Source organism: Ornithorhynchus anatinus, chromosome 7 (assembly GCF_004115215.2).
Source record: "Ornithorhynchus anatinus isolate Pmale09 chromosome 7, mOrnAna1.pri.v4, whole genome shotgun sequence".
Lineage (NCBI taxonomy): Eukaryota > Metazoa > Chordata > Mammalia > Monotremata > Ornithorhynchidae > Ornithorhynchus > Ornithorhynchus anatinus.
Genome location: NC_041734.1, coordinates 69141668 through 69157172, shown reverse-complemented (window position 1 = coordinate 69157172; position 15505 = coordinate 69141668). Strand labels below are relative to the sequence as shown.

At 49.1% G+C, this 15505-nt stretch overlaps 1 protein-coding gene across 5 annotated transcripts in view; it reads left to right on the top strand.

Annotated features, from left to right (window-relative positions):
* The first annotated feature begins 3017 nt into the window (after positions 1–3017).
* Positions 3018–15505, top strand: part of C7H6orf89 (chromosome 7 C6orf89 homolog) — a 30848-nt gene continuing 18360 nt past the window's right edge. The window contains exons 1-4 of one of the 5 annotated variants that reach the window (XM_029069757.2): positions 3022–3078; positions 9777–9953; positions 12431–12642; positions 13448–13613. In XM_029069757.2, coding sequence (XP_028925590.1) covers positions 12454–12642; positions 13448–13613 — 355 coding nt within the window. In that variant the 5' untranslated portion in view covers positions 3022–3078; positions 9777–9953; positions 12431–12453. Of the gene's footprint in view, positions 3079–9776; positions 9954–9983; positions 10086–11876; positions 12033–12430; positions 12643–13447; positions 13614–15505 lie in introns of those variants that run through there. The other 4 variants (XM_007671868.3, XM_029069760.2, XM_029069758.2 and 1 more) reach the window with 4 other exon arrangements.

Below are 15505 nucleotides of genomic sequence, written 5' to 3'. Positions count from 1 at the left end.
GGAAGACGGACAACAAAACAAGTAGTCTGGCGTAAATACCATCAAGATAAATAGAATCATAGATATATACACATCTAACAAAATAAATAGAGTAATAAATAATATATACAAATATATATTTACAAATAAATATGACTGAATGAACTTATTTGCTGTGTGACCTTGGACAGGTCACTAAACTTGTCTGTGCCTCAATCATCTAATCTGCCCCCACCCAGACTGTAAACTCACTTCGGACAGGAAATGTGTCTGTCTATTGCTTTAGAGAAGCAGCGTGGCATAGGGGCAAGAGCCCGGACTTGGGAGACAGAGGTCATGGGTTCTAGCCCAGCTCCGCAACTTGTCAGCTGTGTGACTTTCAGCAAGTCACTTCACTTCTCCGTGCCTCAGTTCCCTCATCTGTAAAATGGGGATTGAGACTGTGAGCCCCAAGTTGGGAGGAATTGCGTCCACCCCAATTTGCTGTACCTAACCCCGCCCTTAGAATAGTGCCTGGCACTAAGAGCTTAACAAATGCCATTATTATTATTATTATTACAGAGCTCAGCACACTGTAAATGCTCAATAAATACGATTGAATGAATAAATCTGTTTACCGTTCTATTGTACCCTTCCAAGTACAGGGCTCTGCACATAGTAAGAGTTCAATAAATATGATTGAATAAATCTAATTGTTCTATTGTAGTCTCCCAAGAGCTTAGTACAGTGCTCTGCACACAGTACACGCTCAATAAATACGATTGAATTCATTCATTCAATCGTATTTATTGAGTGCATACCTTGTGCAGGGCACTGTACTAAGCGCTTGGAATGTACAATTCAGCAACAGATCCTTGCCCAACAATAATAATCATGGTATTTGTTAAGCACTTACTATGTGCTGAGCACTGTTCTAAGCACTGCGGTAGATACAGGGTAATCAGATTGTCCCACGTGGGGCTCACACGTTTTAATCCCTGTTTTTACAGATGAGGTAACTGAGGCACCGAGAAGTTAAGCGACTTGCTCAAGGTCTCACAGCTGACAATAATAATAATAATGTTGGTATTTGTTAAGCAATTACTATGTGCAGAGCGCTGTTCTAAGCGCTGGGGTAGATACAAGGTAATCAGGTTGTCCCATGTGGGGTTCACAGTCTTAATCAGTTACCTGATTAAGTTACCTCAGTTACCTCATCTGTAAAATGGGGATTAATTTTGAGCCTCACATGGGACAACCTGATGACCCTGTATCTCCCCCAGTGCTTAGAACAGTGCTCTGCACATAGTAAGCGTTTAAATGCCAACATTATTATCATTATTAATCCCCATTTTACAGATGAGGTAACTGAGGCCCAGAGAAGTGAATAATAATGTTGGTATTTGTTAAGCACTTACTATGTGCCGAGCACTGTTCTAAGCGCTGGGGTAGACACAGGGGTGATCAGGTTGTCCCACGTGGGGCTCACAGTCTTCATCCCCATTTTACAGATGCGGTCACTGAGGCACCGAGAAGTGAAGTGACTTGCCCAAAGTCACACAGCTGACAAGTGGCCGAGCTGGGATTCGAACCCATGACCTCTGACTCCAAAGCCCGGGCTCTTTCCCCTGAGCCACGACTTGCCCACAGTCACACAGTTGACAAGTGACAGAGTCGGGATTCGATCCCACGACCTCTGACTCCCAAGCCCGGGCTCGTTCCACTGAGCCACGCTGCTTCTCTAAAGGAAAGGACAACTTTCCTTTCCCATCCCTGCCCACCTGGCACACCTTAAGGGCTCGATAAATATGATCAATAATACTAATAATAATAATAATAACGGTAGGAGGGGTGGAATGGGGTGAGGTGAAGGAACGCAGAGCTGGAGCGGAGGGGGGTGGCGGGCTTGGGGGCCCGAAGAGGATGAGGAAGAGGAGGCCCTGGTCGCCCTCATAATGCCATCCCGGCTCTGCCCCTTGTCAGCTGTGTGACTGTGGGCAAGTCACTTCACTTCTCTGGGCCTCAGTTCCCTCCTCTGGAAAATGGGGATTAAGACTGTGAGCCTCCCGAGGAGCAACGTATTATGACGACCCCGTAATAATAATAATGATGTTGGTATTTGTTAAGCGCTAACTGTGCGGAGCACTGTTCTAAGCGCTGGGGGAGATGCAAGGTCATCAGGTTGTCCCACGTGAGGCTCACAGTCTTCAACCCCATTTTCCAGATGAGGGAACTGAGGCCCAGAGAAGTGAACGAATGAATTCATTCATTTAATGGTATTTATTGAGTGCATCCCTTGGGCAGGGCAATATACTAAGCTCTTGGAATGTGTAATTCAGCAACAGATCCCTGCCCAACAATAATAATTATGGTATTTGTTAAGTGCTTACTATGTGCTGAGCACACAGCACAAGAGTCCCAAGCCCGGACTCTTTTCACTGAGCCACGCTGCTATCATTATTATTATTATTATTATTAATAATTGTATTTATCAAGCCCTTAAGGGGTGCCAGGTGACCAGCTGACAAGTGGCAGAGTCGGGATTCGAATCCCTGACCTCTGACTCGCCAGCCCGGGCTCTTTCCACTGCGCCACGCTGCTTCTCTAAGGGAGAGATGAATTCAATAGTATTTACTGAGCGCTTACTCTGTACTAAGCGCTTGGAATGGACCGATACAGTCCCTGCCCTTCGACGGGCTTACGCTGTCTCTCCCCCAGCGCTCAGCACAGTGCTCTGCACAGACTAAACGCCTCATCCCCACCTTCCTACTACGGTCATCACGAGGCGCAGCCGAAGGCGACGACGGCCCTGAGGGGAGGGGGTTGGGAGGATCTCGCGAGAGGTGGGAGGCGGAGCCGTTGGGCGCGTCCTGCGCGCGGACGGAGGCCGCGCGACCCCGCCCCCACCCCGGCGCGAGGCGCTAATGAGCCTGCGGAGGGCGCAGCCCCGCGCGGGAGCGGAAGCCGGAAGTGGCGCGGGGGCGGGAAGGCGGCGAGGCTCGCGCCCCGTCCTCGCGCCCCGACCTCGCGCCCTCAGCTCGCGCCCCGCCCCCCGCCCCCCCCCCTCCCCCCCTTCAGGCGCCAGGGGACGCGGGGAGGCCCGCCCGGCCCAGCGTGTCTGTAAGTGTGGGCGCCTGGCCGGGCCACGGGGAGGGCGAGCGGGGCCTTCTCCTCTTCCTCCTCTTCCGTCCCCCATCCCACCCCTCCTACGGTTATCATGATTATCTTTAATCGCATTTATCAAGCCCTTAAGGTGTGCCAGGTGAGCAGGGGCGGTCGCTGTCCGTTGCCCATTTGTCCTGTCCAAGCGCTTCGTGCCGGGCTCTGCCCACAGTAACTGCTCGATAAATAATAATGATGGTAATAGTGAGGGCATTTGTTAAGCACTTACTGGGTGCCAAGCACCGTTCTAAACGCGGGGGAGGATAGGAGGCGGTTAGTTTGCCCCACGTGGGGCTCCCAGGCTGCATCCCCATTTGACAGATGATAATGTTGGTATTTGTTAAGCGCTTACTATGTGCCGAGCACTGTTCTGAGCGCTGGGGTAGACACAAGGGAATCAGGTTGGCCCACGTGGGGCTCCCAGTCTTCATCCCCATTTTACAGAGGAGGTCACTGAGGCCCAGGGAAGTGACTTGCCCACGGTCCCACAGCTGACGAGTGGCAGAGCCGGGATTCGAAGCCCTGACCCCTGACTGCTCTTTCACGCTGCTTCTAATGAGGTCACGGAGGCACAGAGAAGTGAAGGGACTTGCCCAAGTTCACACAGAAGACATGTGGCAGAGCTGGGATTCGAACCCATGACCTCTGACTCCCAAGCCCGGGCTCTTTCCACTGAGCCACGCTGCTTCTCCTAATGAGGTCACGGAGGCACAGAGAAGTGAAGGGACTTGCCCAAGTTCACATAGAAGATGTGGCAGAGCTGGGATTCGAACCCATGACCTCTGACTCCCAAGCCCGGGCTCTTTCCACTGAGCCACGCTGCTTCTCCTAATGAGGTCACGGAGGCACAGAGAAGTGAAGGGACTTGCCCAAGTTCACATAGAAGATGTGGCAGAGCTGGGATTCGAACCCATGACCTCTGAGTCCCAAGCCCGGGCTCTTTCCACTGAGCCAGGCTGCTATTATCATCATTATTAATCACATTTATCAAGCCCTTAAGGTGTGCCAGGTGAGCAGGGATGGGCTCTATCAGTTGCCCATTTGTCCTTTCCAAGCGCTTAGTACAGTGCTCTGCACACAGTAAGCGCTCAATAAATAATATTGATGGCATTTGTTAAGCACTTACTATGTGCCAAGCACCAGTCTAAACGCTGGGGAGGGTAGAAGGCGGTCAGTTTGCCCCACGTGGGGCTCGCAGGCTTCGTCCCCATTTGCCAGATGAAGGAACTGAGGCACAGAGAAGTGAAGGGACTTGCCCAAGTTCACATAGAAGACAATAATAATGTTGGTATTTGTTAAGTGCTTACTAAGTCCTGAGCACTGTTTTACACGCTGGGGTAAATACAGGGTAATCAGGTTGTTCCCCATGAGGCTCACAGTCTTAATCCCCATTTGACAGATGAGGGAACTGAGGCACAGAGAAGTGAAGTGACTTGCCCACAGTCACCCAGCTGACAAGTGGTAGAGCTGGGATTCGAACCCATGACCTCTGACTCCCCAGCCCGGGCTCTTTCCACTGACCCACGCTGCTATTATTATTATTATTATTAATAATAATAATCATATTTATCAAGCCCTTAAGGTGTGCCAGGTAGGCAGGGATGGTCTCTATCTGTTGCCCATTTGTCCTTTCCAAGCGCTTAGTACAGTGCTCTGCACACAGTAAGCGATCAGTAAATAATAATATTGATGACATTTGTTAAGTGCTTACTATGTGCCAAGCACTGTTTTAATAATAATGTTGGTATTTGTTAAGCGCTTACTATGTGCCGAGCACTGTTCTAAGCGCTGGGGTAGACATAGGGGAATCAGGTTGTCCCACGTGGGGCTCACAGTCTTCATCCCCATTTTACAGATGAGGGAACTGAGGCCCAGAGAAGTGAAGTGACTGGCCCAAGGTCACACAGCTGACAAGTGGCGGAGCAGGGATTCGAACCCAAGACCTCTGACTCCCAAGCCCGGGCTCTTTCCGCTGAGCCACGCTGCTATTATTATTATTATTTTTAATCGTATTTATCGAGCCCTTAAGGTGTGCCAGGTGGGCAGGGGTGGTCTCTATCTGTTGCCCATTTGTCCTTTTGAAGTGCTTAGTACAGTACTCTGCACACAGTAAGCATTCAATAAATAATAATGATGGTATTTGTTAAGCACTTACTATGTGCCAAGCACTGTTCTAAGCACTGGGGGGATAGAAGGTGATCAGGTTGTCCCACATAAGGCTCACAGTCTTCATCCCCATTTTACAGATGAGGTCACGGAAGCACAGAGAAGTGAAGTGACTTGCCCGAGGTCACACAGCTGACACGCTGCAGAGATGGGATTAGAACCCATGATCTCTGACTCCCAAGCCCGAGCCCTTGCCCCTAGGCTGTGCCGTGTCTCTGAATACAGCAGGTTAGCGGGGCTTCATGGAAAGAGCACAGGCCTCTAAGTCAGAAGATCATGAGTTCTAATCCCAGCTCTGCCACTTGTCTGCTGGGTGACCTTGGGCAAGTCACTTAACTTCTCTGGGCCTCAGTTCCCTCATCTGTAAAATGAGGATTAAAAGTGTGAGCCCCACGTGGAACAACCTGATTACCTTGTATCTACCAGTGCTTAGAACAGTGCTGGGCACATAGTAAGCGCTTAACAAATACCATTATTATTATTATAACACCACCCCCCCCGAACAGGTGTGTGTCCATTTGAACACCAGCTGTTGGAGGTGGGATGGGGGAGGCAGGGCTGGTCACCCCACTTTTTCCTCAGGTCAGAACCGAGGGGAACCTCGTCGTCTCCCTTCGAGCCAGGTGTTCAGCGGTGTTCAGCGCGTAGCCTCTCGCCCTGGTCATTTGGGACGCTCTTGTGGCGCTGCCATCCAGCACAATGTCAAATGTTAGTAGGCCCAATCAATCGAGCCTATTTATATGAGTGCTTACTGCGTGCTGAGTGTTGTACTAAGCACTTGGGGAGAGTACGATATAACAGAGTTGGGAGGCACGTTCCCTGCCCCGCAGTCTACAGGAGACTTATTGATGCCCTTGAGACCCTGCCTGTGATCCTGAATTGGGTCATGGAGCTAGCACTTGGAAAAAAGCAGGAGTAAAATCCTCTGACTTCAAGCAATGTGGCCTAGGCCTTGGGAATCAGAGGATTCTAATTATTATTCTGATCTCGGCTCTGCCACTTACTGGCCTGCTGTGTGACCTCGGGCAAGTCACCCAACTTCTCTGGGCCTGTAAACCTCATCTGTAAAAGGGAGGTTAAATCCTATTCCCTTCTACTAAGACTGTCAGCCCTTGTGGGACGGGGACTCTGTCTGACCCGTTATCTTGTATCCCGTTGTGTAATGCGGTGCTTGGCACTTAATAAATACCGTTATTATTAAAAGAGGACGAAATTCAGTCAGGTCAAGTGCAAGGAAACGCGGTTAGGGGCGGCAAATGCCTTAATTGCAAGATGAGGAAAGATTGGCGTGGTGCAGGTATAAACAGAAAAAGATCCAGGGTGTCAGAGTGGACCAAGAACAGTGTCAGCTAAAACTGAGCTATAACAACATGAATGTGTGAGAAGTAATAATAATAATGTTGGTATTAAATGCTTACTATGTGCCAAACACTGTTCTAAGCACTGGAGTAGATACAAGGTCATCGGGTTGTCCCACGTAGGGCTCACGGTCTTCATCCCCATTTTACAGATAACTGAGGCACAGAGAAGTGAAGTGACTTGCCCAAGGTCATACAGCGGCAGAGCGGGATTCAAACCCGTGACCTCTGACTCCCAAGCCCAGGTTCTTTCCACTAAGCCACGCTGCTGTAAGAGTCAGACAGTCCTCTCTCTGCCCTACTTAGCTCTGGTCCGACCATTCTGGTCATCACACTGTACAAAATTGTGAAGAAACTGAGAACATTCCCAGAAGGGAGGAAAGATGATTTAAGGATGAACAGGGAAGCGGTGTGACCTAATGGGTAGAGCACGGAACTGGGAGTCAGAAGGACTTGGGTTCTAATCCCGGCGCTGCCACTGTCTGAGGTGTGACCTTGAGCAAGGTCCCTTCACCTCTTTAGGCCTCAGTTTCCTCATCTGTAAAATGGGGAATAAAACTGTGAACCCCACGTGGACCAGGGACTTTGTCCAACCTGATTACCTTGAATCCACCCCAGCATTTAGAACATTCATTCATTCAGACAGTCATATTTATCGAGCGCTTACCGTGTGCAGAGCACTGTACTAAGCGCTTGGGAAGCACAATTCAGCCACAGATAGAGACAATCCTTCCCCTACAGTGGGCTCCAGTCCAGAGCAGTGCCTGGCACATTAGTAAGTGCTTAACAAAAACCAAAAAATCTGGGTAATCCTTTCCTCTGCATTTGCCACTTCAACACTTTCCAGTCGTTTATTCAGTCCTCTCGACTATAAGCTCGTTGTGGGCAGCGAATGTGTCTCCCCACTCTGTTGTACTCTCCCAAGTGCCTAGTGCAGTGCTCTGCACAGAGCAGGCGCTCAGTAAATACCACTGATGATGACTTACGCACCGAGTCCTCAATGCTAGGCAGTTTGGGTATTCCCCTGCCCTCCCATAGCACTTCAGTATGTCTCTCTGAACTCTGCTGCTTTTCCCTTCATATAGTCCGTTTACGTGTCTGCCTCCCCAGCTAGGCTATAAGGTCCCGGAGGCGGGAATCGTTTCCAGTAATAATAATGTTGGTATTTGTTAAGCGCTTACTATTTGCCGAGCACTGTTCTAAGCGCTGGGATAGATACAGGGTAATCAGGTTGTCCCACGTGAGGCTCACAGTTAATCCCCATTTTACAGATGAGGTAACTGAGGCACAGAGAAGTGAAGTGACTTGCCCACAGTCACACAGCTGACGAGTGGCAGAGCCGGGATTCGAACTCATGACCTCCGACTCCCAAGCCCGTGCTCTTTCCACTGAGCCACGCTGCTTCTCTGTGGTAGCCCTGTGGTGTTCTCCGTTGAGCTCTGCACCGAGGAGGTGCTCAGTACATACCGATAGATGGAAAATAAGTCCTTTGAGGTTGACTTGGGGAAGGACCATTGTGACCAAGACGCTGACAAATTCTTCACTGCCCCCGGAAATCGAATAAGAGGAAATAAAGGCAGGAGAGCTTTCGGTTGGATATACGGCAAAGGCTATTGAGTGAGACCGTAGACTCTTTTTTCCTGGCGTTCTCTGAAAGGAAAAGAGAAACTTCTCGGCCCTGACCTTCCCCGTTAGACCGTAAGCTCCTTGTGGGCAGAGAATATGTCTACTGACTGTCGTATTCAGCCAAGGGTTTAGTTCAGTTCTGTGCACACAGTAAGCGCTCAAAAAATACCATTGATTGATCGATCCACCTACCTAGAGAATTGCAGGGAGCTTTAAAAAATGATCTTTCAAGATCCCTTTGAGCTGTGATTTCAAGGCAGAAAACAGAAGAGAGTTCCACACCTCATTCACAAAGTCGGGAATGTCCTCTGAAATTTACAGACGGATGGTGTTGGAAAGTTTTTAGTCATCTTTCAGGAGAGGAGGTCCATGGACCCAAAAGATAATTAGTTATTTTAGTGATTTGAGCATTCTCATGTCAAGGCTGGCAAAGTCTTGTCTACATTATCATTATCGTTGTTGTTGTTATGATTTAATACTAATGTCAGGAATCCTGACCTCACACCATTCCAAAGAATCACAGAGGTGCAAAAAAGAAATATGTGGGAACCCATTAGTTTCCACAGAATTAAGCCTGCAGAAAAAGACTTAAGATACTAAAAGCGAGAGAGTTGGGAAGAAGGGAGAAAAGAGAAAGGAAAGAAAAGATGGAGTGGGAGAGGGAGCCTGCTCTTTTCATCTTCTTCCCAGGACACCCAACCCGCTAGGCAAATGAGGGGTAGTCCCTCTTTTCTTCAAAACAAGGTTTTGCCGCTCACATTCCTTTCCTACTTCGAGACCACAAGACGTCAAAATCAGCAGTTCAGCACAAAGGCCGACCTCAAGGGTTATGATATATTCACATCATAGCCTAAAGTCTCTTCACATCATAGCTAAAGTCTTCAAAGATCCAAATCCACTCAAAGCTTGGTCCCGAGGGTGGGAATTTTGAACTACTGAAGCAGTGTGTTCTTAGCAACAGGGAGAAAACTTGGCATATAACACTTCGCTTCTCGCCCTTTGCTTTTGAACATTTAAGATATGCAAAGCAGTTTGTTAAGGGGGATGATGTCCTTTTGGTGGCAAATTAGTAGCAAGACCAAGATCTGGGAAAAAATCTCAAATTACCCTTTGGCTCATCTTGCATTTTTTTTTTCATTCACTCTTTCTAGAGGCTTACTGCAGCTCAGTCATTAAACCAGAATCAAGTCATGTGGTAGTTGGGGAAACTCTTCAGGATCTCCACAAAGAATTTAGGCCATGTGGGGTTCCTAAGTGTAGAGGAAGAGGAAAATGATGGGATCTTGGATGTATCATCCTTTGTGGTTTCTACCAAGCACATTTTCCTCCTACTGTGTTCCTCCAGACTAAGCCCCCAGTAGGCAGGGATTGTGTCTGCCAAATCTGTGGCACATCTGCAAAATCTATTGTACTCTCCCTGGTGCTTAGTACAGTTCCCTGCTCCCAGTAAGTTCTTAGGAGATACTATTGATTGACTGATTTAATTCGAGCCTAGAATCTCCACAGAGCGCACCAAGGAGACAGCTCCTGCCGGCCACACGTACATCCTTCTTGCCCTGAGATTCCTGCTGAAAGCCAGAAGTCTCCCGGGCCTTTTGGACTTGCTCCAGCCTGAGCCTGAAAATCACGCCCCCAGCTAACGAAGCAGCACCTGGGCTGTTCTTCGCTTTAGGGAGCTTGGAAGTGAGTAAACTGGCCCAGCTCTGATGGGGACAGAAGAGGGATCTGACGGGTGATCTTCTTCTTCAGACCCGCTGCCTGTTCCCAGTGGACCGTTGGCTGCTTAAATCCCCAGCAGGCAGAGGCCCGGAGCAGGTGAACCATCGAAAAGGGGGGATGCGTTGAGGAAGTCAATCGACCGACCAATCAGTGGTATTTATTGAGTGCCTGCTCTGTGCAGAACACTATATTAAGTGCTCGGGAGAATACAGTACAACAGAGGTGATAGACATGTCTGCAAGGGAGTAGCGTAGACCAGTGGGAAGAGCATGGGGCCGGAAATCAGAGGATCTGGGTTCTAATTCTGGCTCCACTGTGTGTCTGCCGGGTGAATGTGGGCAAGACAGTTCACCTCTCTGTGCCCCAGTTCCCTACTACTTAGATGGTGAGCCCCCTGTGGGAAAGGGACCATGTCCGACATGGTTATCTGTATCTACTTTGGCGCTTAATAATGATAATAATAATAATGTTGGTATTTGTTAAGCGCTTATTACATGCCGAACACTCTTCTAAGCGCTGGGGTAGATGAAGGGTAGTCAGGTTGTCCCACATGAGGCTCACAGTCTTAACCCCCATTTTACAGATGAGGTAACTGAGTCACCGAGAAGTTAAGCGACCTGTCCAAAGTCACCCAGCTGACAGGTGGCGGAGCCTGGATTAGAACCCATGACCTCTGACTCCTAAATCCGTGCTCCTTCCACTGAGCCACGCTGCTTCTTTCATTCATTCATTCATTCAATAGTATTTATTGAGCACTTACTATGTGCAGAGCACTGTACTAAGCGCTTGGAATGAACAAGTCGGCAACAGATAGAGACGGTCCCTGCCGTTTGACGGGCTTACGGTCTAATCGGGGGAGACGGACAAACAAGAACAATGGCAATAAATAGAGTCAAGAGGAAGAACATCTCGTAAAAACAATGGCGACTAAATAGAATCGAGGCAATGTACAATTCATTAACAAAATAAATAGGGTAATGGAAATATATGCGGTTGAGCGGACGAGTACAGTGCTGAGGGGATGGAAAGGGAGAGGGGGAGGAGCAGAGGGAAAGGGGGAAAAGAGGGTTTAGCTGCGGAGAGGTGAAGGGGGGGTGGTAGAGGGAGTAGAGGGAGAAGAGCTCAGTCTGGGAGCTTCTGTACTGTACTGTAGCTTCTCTACAGTACAGTGCTTGGCACTTAGTAAGGACTTAGCAAATACTATAGTAACGTCATTAAAGATCTTACAGTCCAAAGGGGAGGCAGATGTTATAATAATCGCAGATTTTAGGCTGTAGACTCTAAGCTCCTTTTGGGCAGGGAATGCATCTCCCAAGCACTTAATACGCTGCTCCGTACAAAGTAAGCATTCAATAATTACAATGGCTTGATTGGATAAGTATCTGTCTTGTGGGGTGGGGTGAATATCAAGTGCCTAAAGGGGACTAATCCAAGTGCATAAGGTGACAGAAGGGAGCAGGGGAAATGAGGGCTTGGACAGTCCGGGCCCCGTCCCCGGACAGGGGACAGCGTTATGATTTTGAAATGCAATAGGCTGCTGGACATCTGCTAAGCCACCGTTCTGCTCTTCCCTAGAGAAGGCAGTAGCAGATCCTTGTGCTCACCTGTGTAACTTCGGTGACATTTTAACTTAGTAAAGCCCCCGGAGTTGGAAAACTGCCAGTACATATGAAATGTTCACCTGGGTAGCGTCGTATGAGCCGTTACAGGAATCGACTCCCTGTGGCTCCCAACAGGTCTTCCCCGGGTCGTGTCCGGATGTCCAGCCGAGCAGGGCGCTACTCCACCCTGTGACGTTAGTAATCGTGGATTCGAGAACCGAGCCCCTTCCTCCTTTCTCCTCTGAAGGATTTTCAGGGAAGGGAAACATCGATCGCTAACGTTAGGTTAGGGAAGTCCTCCAGCGCGTGCCGTTCTTGGACAATTCATGCTTCTTCTGCTGTACGGTCCGCTCCAAATACTGCAGAATGATCTGACCTGAAGAGCGCTGAAGCCATCTCTAAGTGTCACGAGTTACTCGGTTCAAAGACGTCTCATTGCGAGGCACGTAACGGATGAGGCTCGGTTGCACCCGTGGGTGCTTGTGTGTCATTGTTCTTTTGCTGTCACCAGGTTCCTCTCATAGGCCACTGAATCAGAGCACGTCTCTTACCGGTGGATTAGCCAGAGCTAATTTCTCCTTAAACATTCACATCCCTTCTTTTCGGTTGTTAGGCGGTGTATCCGAAGCTCTGGGAAGGAGCGGTCTGTCAAAAAGCCCTCTCCACACCCTTCCTTTCGATTTTACTAAATCACCTAATTGGAGCCAGAACCTCTGTCCCCTGGCAGTGCATTTTGGGGAATTCCCACTAAGAGGCAGAACTCCGTGGTGATTTGGGGGGCGGGGGGGGAAAGCATTTGGCAAGCCTCTTTCCTTTTGAACTGGTTTAATTTCATTGTAGGGATTTTTTTTTAACTGGAGACCATGGATCTCTCAGCCAGTGAGCTCAGCATTTATGACAAACTCTTAGAGACCATTAACTTGGTGAGGCAGACGGGGCACCAGTGTGGGATGTCAGAAAAGGCGATCGAGAAGTTTGTCAAACAGCTTCTGGAGAAGAATGAACCTCAGAGAGAACCCCCACGACACTTCCTGCTAATGATTGCCCACAAGGTAAAGTCACGTTTTAATCTGGAAATACGTGTGGGTGTAAAGGACGGCCTCGCCACCGAACCTCTTGGGGCCTCGGTCTCTCCGGGAGTCAGCTGGGCATCCTGTTGGCATTCGGATCCCTGGAGGGGCCTCGAAGTGCTGGGACGAAAGCCGTGGTTTATAATCGGTTGGGATATTTTGGACGGCCAAGACAAGCAGCCATTGAAGGCGGCTTCCCATCGGGAGGATAGAGAGGGAGAAGCAGGATAGTCTGGCACCCTTTTCGGGTTCTGTGCCACCGCGGTGGCCATCCCGTCCCCTTTCTCAGATTTTATTTCAACGTCCCTCCCCCCCCAGACTGAAAGCTCCTTGCAGGCAGGGATCGTGTCTACCGACTCTGGTGTATCGGCCTCTCCCAGGCGCTCGGGACAGCGCTCTGCGCACAGTGGGCGCTCAGTAAATACAGTCGATGGATGGATTGATTCTGCCGCCTAAACCCTGGAGGGGGTGGGACGGAACTTGCCGGCTTGCCAGCCCCACCCGAGTTTTTCCCCGTGTGCCACGGTGGGGGAGAGTATCCAAGTTTAAAGGTCTTAATGAACCCAGATATTGCTTCGCCAAGATCACTGAGAAGGGGTGAAGGGGATGGGGGAGGGCGCGGGCGACCAGAGTGGCAATAGATCTAAAATGATTAAGTGAGCCGGATGTGAGACTGGACGATGTGAGCCCCGGAAACTGTCGCTGGACTAGGCAGGTTTGGTTCTTCCTTGGGATTGCGCTTTGACCAGCTCGGAGTCATTAATCCTTGCCTTGCCTCTCCTTGCAGGGCCTGATCACCTTGGGGTTAATTTTGCTCGCCGCCTACTTTGCGATTCAGCTGTACAGCCCTTTACCAACGGAAACCGCCCTCTCTGGAGCTCAGTCCTGGGGCTCCCTCATCCGTCACATCAGGCTCCTGTCTCTGCCCATCGCAAAGAAGTACATGCTTGAGAGTAAGGAAATCGTGTCTTTGCCTCGCGTAAATGAGGCCCCCAGTGAAGCCGGGAACTCCCGGGAGAACCCAGTCCCCATTCTTCAGGCCAGAGCAGGCTGCGGGGCGGGCGGTGGACGGGCACCAGGTGGATTGAAAGGACAAGAATAGCTTTGGGCCAGTCTCAGTTGGGAGCAGATTTGCTACTGAGAAGGTGGGCTTTGTCTCGACAAACACGTGGTAGAGCTTCAGTCTCGCCCTCCCCGCACCCTTCCTACCCCCCTGGGCCTGCGGAGAGGTTATTTATTTTGCAGAAACACTTCTATTTCTCTTTATGAAAACCTAATGCAGCTGCAACCCTCCTTCGAGTCTGGAGCTGCTGATAATATGTGGTTTTAGTAGATGAGTTAGGAAAATGTTCACAGTGGCCCACCCGGTCGCAAAGGAGGCGGGGCAGAATCTAGGAGACCTGATTTCATTTTCTGGTAAATTCATTTTTAATTTCCTCACAGGGAGGAACGTGCGGCTCATTTGTCTTAATGGGGTTTGGATTTGGTGGAGGTGGTTTAAACAAATTTTCAAGGGTAATCTGTTTAGGGTCCCCCCCCCCCCCCACACACTAATTTGGGTTCTTAATTTCAAGCGTTTGCTCAACCACACCACTACCCATTGGTGTAGAGAGCAATTTTAAGGCTACCGTGCCTAATTTTGAGTAGCTGAATCCAGCGCCTTTCCAAAATTTAGTGATATCTTAACAATAATGATGACACTCCCATAAGGGATAAGCCAAACTGCCCTTGGGGGCTGGTTACCCAAGAAAGCGCCGGATGCTGTAGGGATTGGGGAACAGGGAACTCATTTGGGGGGGGAAAAATCACACGATTAAAAAAGACCAAATCCTGCAGAAATCACATTTCAATAAAAAAGACCAAATCCTGCAGAAATCACATTTCAAAATGCACACCATTTCTGCTGATGACAGTGGAGATACTGACAGCTCATCACACCAATATGCTCAGTTTGCCTTAACTCAATCCTAGCAGAATTAGGATGGTTTCCTGAATGTGCGAGTCCTTTTGGGGCAGTGAAGGGATTATGTGAAATGACCCTTTTTCTTTCAGGTTTGACTTTTGTGTTTTGGAAAATGAACCAGACAGGGAAGTCAGGTTAATGGAGTAAAACATTAAGAATCCAAATCCTAGCTATAAAACATGATTTGGCAAACTTTGAGGACTTAGAGAAGGTGAAGCCTTACGTCCACCTCTGCTTTAAGGAAAGAGATTTTCCCCTAGAGTGGTAGTTTTCATCAAAGACCTAGTGAGGCGAACCTCCAAATTGGAGTCGCCCCTCCGTTAAAAGTCAGGTTCGAATCGCTTTTTAAAATATCTTCTCTTCTGCTTGAGTCAGTCCTCTTTGAAAGGTTATGACAGTATCTTTGAGGAAGTTATGAGAAGCTATTTAAAACTTTCAATTTGAGGAAGGCAGCTCATTGTGAGGCAAGGACATTTTTCCTCAGCTTTAGATAGTTTTATTTTTTTCCTCTGGAGTTCATTGTGTCAAAGTTCTCTGCTCTGGACCTAACCTTCTGGCCCTAGGTGGAAAGGCTCTTTTAAAATGTCAGCATCTGGACCCAGATCCGAGGTTGCCTTCTGCCCTCAGGACAGGCGGATGCAAAGCATTTTAGGAACAAGAGTCAGGTTAGCCAGTGACTCGCCGTCCGCCGATACCCTCCCCTTGTCCTGCCTGTTTTTCTCTCCCTCCCGCCCCCTTCTCCCCTTCAGACCTCCTTGCAGTTGGCTCGGAGTCTTTGGCACTAGAGGCAGTTTGGGAGAGTTTTATGTTCTGGTCAGTGTTCATTTTCTCTTGCCCAGGTTGTCTGAAGTAAACATAAGATAGACACTTGGTTTCAGTTTT